Raw genomic sequence first — 9301 nt, forward strand, 5'->3', positions numbered from 1 at the left:
CTACAGTAAAACATATCAGACTGTTTAGTATGAATAGAGTGTGTGTGTGTGTGTGTGTGTGTGTGTGTGAGAGAGAGAGAGAGAGAGAGACAGAGAGGCCTATGAATAACATAAATTAGAAGTAATTGAAGCTGGGGGAAAAAAATCTTACACAATTTAAGAACGTTTTCATTGACAGAGTAAAACATAACTGGTAAAACAATTGTGTATTTTAAAAATATGGATAATAAAGTGAGCATCTTCAGAAAAAGGCCATTACTTGGTAGCCTGGGCAAGTTTGGCAGGTAAGTACATCTCGTAAAAAGTGTGTTGGTGTTAGAAATACCTAGCTGCAAAAAAAGATGTAGAGTGAAGCTGGCAGGATGCAGGGTGCCTGCCCGGGTGGAAGGCTCTAGTTCAAGTGGCCTGGTCCAGCGCTCTGAGGAGGTCTCCTCCTTGCAGGAGCGTGTTGCTTCCTGGTACAGGAACGTTCACCTCACAGTCATATCTGGTCAGTTCAGGCAGCAGGTAGGGCTCAAATGAGGGCCCGAGCAGCCGGCTCGCCATGCCTGAAAGAATGGGTGGTATCATATTTTAGAAACGCAATCAAATATTCAGAAGATAGTCTATTCCGTGAGAGGCTAACAGGGATGAGAAGGGCACATGTGGAGAGCAAGAGGCATTTCTAGTTTTTGTCACTCAGGGGTAGGGTGGGGTAGCCCTAATTTCAACTCTGTTTCTTCAATGTTGTCTTTCCTGAGTGAGCTACTCTGTGCTCTAAGAGTGGAACCAGCAGCGAACGTGTCTGCCTCTGGACCCCTCTCACTGGGTGGGGTGCTGAGCCCCAAGGAAGAACGTGTGCAGTGCAGAGAGCAGTAAGAAGAGGGTTTGGGGGTGTTGCATGGTGGGAGCCCCTACGAAGCGTTCCTGGCCTTGGAGGAGACGTCTGTGAGAGCCTGGGGCGCTGTGCCCACGGTGCACTGGCAGTGGGGAGGAAGGTCTGCGTGGAGAGGGAATGCTGAATCAGCTACACTCTGCACGCGCACCCACGTGTACCGGCCCCACACGCTGAAGGGGAGGGGCAAAGGGCAACCTCACAGCACCCGAACCCTACTTCCCTGGAAAGGAGGCCGAGGCACCCGAAGGACAGATGAAATCCGTCAGCGGGCCCCTTCAATGGGAGGTACCCACTTCCCTTTCCCTCGGCTTATGTGCAAAGGGCCCTCTTCCTCCTCAGCCCCTTCCCACAGCCCACGCCTGCCTTCTCCACTTGACCTGGCTCCCTTGTGGATGGGGGCGGGTCTCACACCTCTCTGCAGCCCCCACAGTAGCCATGGATACTTGCTCATCATCCCTTTCTAATTCCTTCTTTTACTTACTATCAGAAATAAGTCCCCATGATTTCTATAGTTCAATGCTAGTTATCATTTACTAAACATAAAATATACCAGGATTCAACACTTTGAGGGCAAACCCCTCATTTAAAGGCGTGGCTTGCTCGGTCCTCCAGCTGGTAAGGAGCAGAACTGGAATTTAAGCCCAGTGCTGTCAGGTGGCTCTAAAGCCTGGATTCTGAAGCACTGAATAGCAATTTGCCCCAAATCGTAGTGCTTAGGAACTTGCCTTCCTTTAGCAATCATTTTGTGACATCTATGTTTTGCACGATAGTAACAGATTCAGGAGGCCCAGGATGGAAGGCGGGCGTCAGGTGACTAACCCTTCCAGAAGGTCTAGCAGGATGACTGCTCTCAGAGCTTTCCAGGCCGCCCTCCCAGCAGCATGTTCTCCATGCATGTCCTCAGCTCCCGCCTGAACGCAGGGTTACGCCCCCAGTAGATCAATGGGGTATTAGGTGGTACGATAATACGAAGAACTGGGTAAAAAACTCAATCTGAGGAGTCCTCGAGCCTGTAAGAGCACTTGATGTCACCTGATCGTTGGAAGGTTCCTTCTAAAGCCCTGTGGCTGGCCTTCCAGCCCCTGCTGCAATACTTTTGGGGACAGAGGACTCACCCCTCTTAAGGTAGCAGCCTTTTGTGGCAGCAAGTTCATCCTTACACTGAGCTGAGACCTGCTGCTTTGTGATGTCCACCTCCTGGCCCTTGCCCCTCGCACACATCAGACGCTGGCATGGAGGTTCCAATTGCTGAAGGCACCCACCTGACACCTTGTGAGCTGATGGCAGGCTGTAGTCCTGGTACTGGAAGGCACAGCACTGCGGGGGGAACCCACTCTTGGCGTTCTCCCCAGGGCTCAGGGCAGATGGCGGTTGTGGTGGTGGCAGATGTCTCAGAGGCTGGCTCAGGCCCCTCATGGGATTTTGGGTGAACTCATCTGAAAGATCAATGTTGGAGAGTGAGGGGCAGTGCCGACCTGAGGGAGGGAAGAGACCTGAAGCCTCCAGATCCCTTCTTCCTTCACAAAAGGTGCTCAGAGCCAGCCCCTGGGGCCTCGAAGCCCAGAGATTTCTGATGTCATTTGAGCCAGAGTGGGAAGCTGGCTGTAAGGCAGGTAAGCCAGGTGGTGACTGAGTGGAGGAACCAGGATAGACCTCTGGGCCTCCAGGCCTTCTACCTGCAAATGTCTTCCTTGCCACCCAACCCCAGGAGACCCAGGCTGGTTTCTCACCACTAGAGACGTTTTCATTCAGCGGCTTGTCAGGCATCAGAGGGCAGTTCCCACAGCCCCTGAGACTCTTCATCCTTTTCCACATCAAATGTGAAGTGCTGCTTCCCGGAGGGTCCCCCTGGGTGTGAGAAATGAAGTTGTAGAGAGGAGAGGGCCCTAGAGTTGGGGGTGGGGTGGGCTCAGAGCAGCTGTGCTTGGAATGGGGCTGGTGCTCACTCTTCCTGAGAGGCCGCGTCCCCACCCGCCCTGCTGCTCCTGGCCAGCACTCTGAACCTCACAGAGGTAACAAAGAGCGTCCAGCCAGCCTGGATCTCATCTCTCAGCCCCGACTCCCCGCCTGACCTTCCCTCGTGGACAGAACCCGTGGCGGCGCCAGTCAGGAGATGGCTCACCCCATTCGTGTCTTGGAAGGCTTGCTCCTCATACTCCAGCTGTCGCTTCAGCTTCAGCTTGTTGGAGAGCGCGACCATGGCCGGGCTCATCGCATCTGGGCCCTGAGGCCTGAAGCCCTTTGCAGACCTGCCAAGCCCAAGAGAGGGGGCCGTGAGGGAGTCTGGAGCCCCACACCATCCCATGTCTTTACCTGATCTCAGGGCCCTCGGAGGGCCCTTCCAGAACTAGTATGTATAATTTGGTGGCTCTGAGACCCAAAAGGCAGAGTCCCAGAGAAGGGGCGTGGGCCTAATTCGGCTCTGCTACCCTTTCTTAGTTTCCTCTACCTAGTGAGATGCTGACAGTTCAAGTCTGCTGGATTTCCCTCCACCTGCCCCGCTGTACCTAGGCAGCCTTCAGGCCTGACCTTGTTTGCAGCTGCCTAGCTAGGCGACATGAGGCTTTAGGAGGGTTTCTTCTGCCCCATCTCCCCCTGCACTGCTCAGATTGCTCCCACTGAGGACTGGTGAGGCTGCTTGGCCAAGGGCAAGTGCCCCAGGGCAGCATCACCAATGGGCCCTGGGAGCTGGAGGTCATATGCCAACCATTGTGCCTTAGCCCAGTGAGGTCCAGCGGTTCCCATGGGGCTTGTCGGGGGAGATTTGAAGGAGCCGGGAGAAGGCAGGGCAGGGAAGGCACTGCTAGACCCTGAGCAGGGGAAGGGCATGGCATCCTTTCACTTTTCCCAACCAGGGTTCTATGAGAGAACCGAGGAAATCACTCGGATAATGTTTCTGTGTGTTCTGTGGCTCAGATCATGAACTCTAGATGAAGAAGGCACTCCAAGGGGTGGTCTGAGAGAGACATCGGTGTTCAAGGCCTGGACAAGTTATTTCTTTCCCTTTTCCTGTCCCCAGTCCCCTCTCGGTCTCCTCTAGCCCTGATAAAAACACATTCCACTTGAGGCCTCGCAGCCCTTGGGATGGTCCTCCACAGCCTAAGCTCTCGGAGGTCAGAGAAAGGACAGCTGGAGGACCAGCCGTTGTGGCGTGGGAGTTGGTGATGGGGCAGGAAGCCTTTCTGGGCCCCAGATCTCCCTCCGGCGGGTGCCCATCTGCCGCTTCCCTGTCCAGCATAGCCTTTGCTGACACATGGAAGGGGTCACTGCCACTTACCTCTTCTTGAACACGGAGAGGTGGGGCGAGGTGCTGGGGGGCCCCAATGGTGATGCCCCCAAGGCCTCAGTGTGCTGATTCCCAACAGGCCACTTTGTGGGCCTGAAATGTAACGGTGGGTCAGGGGGCCACTGAGTGTTGAATCTGCCTCCCAAAGAAGAGAGAGGGGTGCTGGCCTGGCCACAGCATGGTGGCAGGGACGTCTTGCTCCCTCCATCAAAGAAGATGGAGGACATGGGCTGGTGCTCAGGCTCTGTCTTCTTGCTTTCCAGCTGCTGTTGATACTTGTCCAGGAGGAAGGGGCTATGAGGAGCCATAGGGGCCAGTGGCTGGAAGATGTTTGTCATGGTACTGAAGCAGTGCTGCGGGGTAAACTGAGGGTTCTCCGGCAAGAGCCTCTCCTCGGGGCAGATGGGGCTTAGCTGGAAGTCTTCTCCATCCATGGGGATGTAGGGTGCCAGCGTCTCCAAGTCCAGCTCATTGAAATCCATCTGCAGAGACACAGAGCAAAGACAAAGAAGCTCAGCAGTTGGCGCTGCCTCCCACACGACTGCAGCTCAGCCTTTCATCACTCTCTGCCCTGCCAGAGTCATTCATCCCAGGCACAGCTCGACGGGGGCAGTCCCCTACTCTAATGCCATTGCTGGCTCACTACGGCCCACCGGAAGGAAACTCGGACTCCTCTTCTAGCCTTCCCATGTGGTTCATCCCTTGTTCAGCTTGTGTCACATGTCTCCACTTTCCACTCAGACATCCCTCCACGAACCACACTGGTGTCACCACCCCCACTCAACCCGAAATGCTCTCCTCTCTCCACTCTACCTGCCCGAATCCTGCCTTCCCTCACATGGCCTGGACAAGCCCTCCCTCCTCCACAAAGCCATCCCTGCCTACTCTGGCCCACGGTGACTGCCCTGTCCCTGTCTTTCCATGACACTTAGGCCTGTGGCACACAAAATGACTCCTGGAGAACCAAGGGCAGCTCTGTCCTCCTCTTCTTCATATGCCCCGGCTGGCAGAGGCCTAGAGAGTCAATGCCTGGGAGACATCTGTGGATTCCTCATAAGGTGACAGCTGGCCCCAGTGGTGGAGGGACTTTCATTCTAATCAGCAAGTCTTTGGAGATGGCCCCTTAGTTCCCCAGTCTCATGATGGACTCACAAGTAGATGCAGAAAAAAGTTTCTACCCTCATAGAATGATACCCTCGCTGGGAGGATGCTACTTAATGTACTGACGATTACAACTAAACAAAACAGTTAAAGAACAGAGCAGACAGCTATGATCAAGGACTAAGTAATAAATCCTGTAGCAGTTCAGAAGGGAAAGAAGGGAGGGCTGAGAGCGAAGGGCTGAAATAGGGAAAGTTTTGCAGAATAGTTGGAACTTGTGCCAGGCAGATACGAGCTGAGGAGCAAGGTGGAAATTTGGATGAATAACTCAGACTATGACAAATGGGAATTAATGGGTTTTCTGAAACATGCACCCGTCCACCTACCTCAGCCCTGTTACACAGTTTTTGCAAGAACATTTAGCCTACTGTAATAAATCCTTTCCTGAAAAGTTGTATGTAAATGAAAATTTATGAATCAGATGTCATTTTTAAGTGCTTCTAAAATAGAAGTTATTTCAAAGAACCCTATGATGATTATGTTTATGAAGGGAGTAATTGTTCCCTATACTTATAAATGTCTTATGCATCTGGATGTACTTTTTAAAGAAAGATTCGGTCTTAATTTTGGTTTTTGTGCACAAAGAAAGCGTTCTCAGTAAGTAGGAGATAAACAAGGTGAGAGTTAAAAGTAGAAGAGCTGGGTTTGACACGGGTAAAGCAAAGGCCAGTGGTTAGATAAGGGGACACCACAGACTACACTCCCCTGCACTCTCACCCACTTAGGGACCGTGGCCTTGGCTAAGCATCTGGACAGGTCTCCACAACAAAGGGACAAAGCTGCAAGAATGGACACCAGCCTTCACCACCACCAGCTGGCCAGCATGGCACACCACTTAACCTCCATGGCCACCTACCTGGGTGCTGCACTGGTCCTTTGCCTCAGTATCCATGGCAAAGAGCTTCTCGATCACTTCAATCTTCAGGTCATCATTCAGAGATGTGTAATAGTCTTCAGGGCTGCTGGGCTGGGGGCCAGGAAGGAGGTTGACCATGTCAAGGGTATGACACTGACCTCCCTGAAGTCCAAGGTGAAAAGAGAAATACCTTCCTGGACCTACAGATCAACTCTATTCTACGAACAAGTACTTGCAGAGGGACCACTCCCTGCAGGCTGTGTGAATTAGGTCAATTCATCAACCTCTCTGAACCTCAAACTCCTCCTTATAAAATGAGCCTATCTTGAGGAGCAAATGGGATAAAGGCTGTGGCCGGCAGGGATCTAGAAACTGTACACTCTGTGCCCTGAGCATGATGATTACTGCCTTACACAGGGAGGGAGCCAGGGGCTCAGAGCTGTGTGCGACTCAGCCCCTGCCTTTAAGGAACTTATCACTTAGATAGGGGTGGGATGGGTACCAACAGCAAGCAAACAGCTTGCATACCTGGCAGGTAAATATCACCACCTCTCTAGGGAGCTCCAGGATAACCTGAGTAGGAAGAGGGGAGTATTTCTGTCCAGACTATCCAGCAATCCCACAGCAGCCAGAAGGAGTAGCCCACCCTCTCCATGGCCCCCAAGAGGGCCTGAGGGGCCCTGGCTCACTCCAAGGGGGCCTCACCGTGGAGCAGCTACTGCTGCTGGTGGCACTAGGGCTGGTGTTCCGCGGGACGGCATCCTGGGGCATGGTGAAGGCGGGCAGGACCCTGGCCTCGCTCTGGGTGCTGTGGCTCTTCAACTCCTTGGCCCATGTCTGGCTTGGGGGCAGGATGGTATTACCATAGGCTGAGGACTCCTCGAAGCTCTGGCTCCCTGTGGAGACAAGAACCTGGCTTGGTTAACGCTCACATCCACTGGGCTCAGCCCTCAGGGTAGAGAAAGCCTAGAGGTGCACAATAAAACACTAAAGGTTCTAGAAATCATGCCTGGGGCTAGGCCCTCAGCATTCTGAGGCATAGCTGGGACAACAGGGACTTTAACTGGGGCTCTGAGTCAATGTATGGACTCTCTTTCAAAAGGACACCCTCCTGGAGCATTTACTTTTCAGAGATGAATTGTATTAGGAGCACTCTTCCTTGAAAAGCAATCTAGGATGGAGATGAAGAGGTCGTGAGAGGAGAATCAGGCAGTTAGCCTCAGTGCTGCCACAACACGGTGAGCCTGCATGACTTCTCATCCCGGGGCTGTCCTTTGTAATTCTCTGAAGTTGCGATTCTCACATGACCTCTCAAGAATACATCTAAAGTGCTGAGACAGTCCAGAGCAAGCACAGGGACATGCACTTATCCCTCCAGCAGCCACGGCAAGGCCGTGGGTCACACACTGGGGAGGAAGGGGTGCCCAGGTACACATGAAGGGTGCTTCCAGCACGGCGGTGGGGCAGGGCCTGAACTCTATCTGGGAATGCAAGGACTCAACGTGCCCATGGGACAGGCACACATTTTAAAGGGACAGTAGCTATGAAGGCTGAATTTGGGCCTGATTCTTTTCTCCTTCCTTGTTTCCGGAATTATTTCTCCCGACACTATTTTATCCTAGCCCTCTGCTTAAACAAGCAATTTGTCTCTCAAGGCCCAGGTGGAGATCGGCCCTCTCTGGTGAAATCGAGCTAGAGGCCTTGGAGCAGATCTCTTGCTGTTCCCTCTCCCATCTCAGGCCCCGACTGCCTGTGGTGGAGATGTGACGCCCCAGGAGGGAACCCTCCATAAGCCTGCCGGGTTCAGCACTTCGAGAGGTCAGAAACAGGACCTCTTAATCCGTGGCGGATGCGTGTGTTGCTCTTTTGCACCTAGCGCAGAGTCTGGGCACTAAGAGATGATTAGTGAGACTTGGGGGGAGGGACAGGGCAGCTCTGGTGAAGGAAAAGCTATAGTCAGGGAGGCCTGTTATGGTAAGAACCTCCCCGACCCCAAGAGGGTGCAAGGGGCCCCGGCTCAGCTGAGAAGCACCCACCAAAATCCAGAGAAATGATGGCATCTCCCGCAGTGGGGGCCAGCTGGGCCAGCTCCTCGGGCTCCTCCTTCAGCTTGGTGAACAGGAAGTTACTCTTCTCAGACACAGTCATCTCGCCATTGTCGTCGAAGATGCTGTTCATGGCCATCAGGTGCGGCTTGAACAGGGATTCCGTCTGGTCCATGGAGAACACCACGTCGTTCTTCTCGATCTCACTGATGAGACAAGAGGGTGCTTCAGACCATCCACATTTTCTAACAAAATCCTTTTGCTCCCCAGACACATGGAAACCCTGATGGCTAAGCCTCTCAGCCAAACACATGGGTATGGACACTGTGTCGGTATTTTGTAAAGAACTACACAACAGAAGTTTGAGTTGAGATAACGATGCTGAAAGTGCCCTCCAACTATGAATTTGTCTTAGATACTATTCTATTATCAGATACTGCGTGGTGTGCAAAGATTTGAAGATTTTTGCTTCACCCCAGCAATGACTACCCAGCTTTCTTCCTGGGTGCTCCAGAGCGAAGGTGTTATATCTTTTCCCAAAACACATGAACAATTCTCTTCCCTTTCTCCCTATTCAGAAAATACTTATTAAGTGACAACTGTACTCTGCCTCTCTACGTGAGTCAGAGCATGTCACAGATGACACACTAGGGGAAAAGGGTGAAAAAGCACTGTGGAGGGGATATCCTCGGTGTCCCGCTGTGCCCGAGACATCCACGGAAGTCCTCTCATCAGCAATGCGATGGGTTCGCAAGGAGCCCTTGGTGAGGCTGGGCGTCGGTGAGGCCTGCTGTCCTCAGTCTGGGAGCTCGGGCACCCCGCACACCCAGCCCTCCACTAGCCCTCATGCACTCACCTCAGGACGTAGTTCACACACATGATGCACTGGGGCTGCAGGTTGCGAGGATTGTAGATGACCGTGCCCTGTGTCTCCAGCCACACATAGCCCCCATGCTTGGCCAGCATCCGGTACTGGCCGCTCACCACCTGGCCCTTAGTACACACTAGGGGAGAAGAAATGGAGGCGGAGGTCAGGGAAGTGGGGGAGTACTGACCTCACAAGAAGGGCGATCTGT

General features: G+C 53.1%; 1 protein-coding gene across 2 annotated transcripts in view; it reads right to left on the minus strand.

Annotated features, from left to right (window-relative positions):
• Positions 1 to 6: 6 nt before the first annotated feature.
• Positions 7 to 9301, minus strand: part of EPAS1 (endothelial PAS domain protein 1) — an 85290-nt gene continuing 75995 nt past the window's right edge. For both annotated transcript variants that reach the window (XM_015587469.2, XM_025045185.1), the window contains exons 8-16: positions 9082 to 9229; positions 8217 to 8431; positions 6886 to 7076; positions 6181 to 6291; positions 4155 to 4645; positions 3000 to 3126; positions 2608 to 2725; positions 2140 to 2313; positions 7 to 548 (exon numbers count right to left, since the gene is read on the minus strand). In XM_015587469.2, the coding sequence (XP_015442955.1) occupies positions 397 to 548; positions 2140 to 2313; positions 2608 to 2725; positions 3000 to 3126; positions 4155 to 4645; positions 6181 to 6291; positions 6886 to 7076; positions 8217 to 8431; positions 9082 to 9229 (1727 nt within the window). In that variant the 3' untranslated portion in view covers positions 7 to 396. The remainder of the gene's footprint in view (positions 549 to 2139; positions 2314 to 2607; positions 2726 to 2999; positions 3127 to 4154; positions 4646 to 6180; positions 6292 to 6885; positions 7077 to 8216; positions 8432 to 9081; positions 9230 to 9301) is intronic.

The sequence above is a fragment of the Pteropus alecto genome, unplaced genomic scaffold, assembly GCF_000325575.1.
Source record: "Pteropus alecto unplaced genomic scaffold, ASM32557v1 scaffold131, whole genome shotgun sequence".
NCBI classification, from domain to species: domain Eukaryota; kingdom Metazoa; phylum Chordata; class Mammalia; order Chiroptera; family Pteropodidae; genus Pteropus; species Pteropus alecto.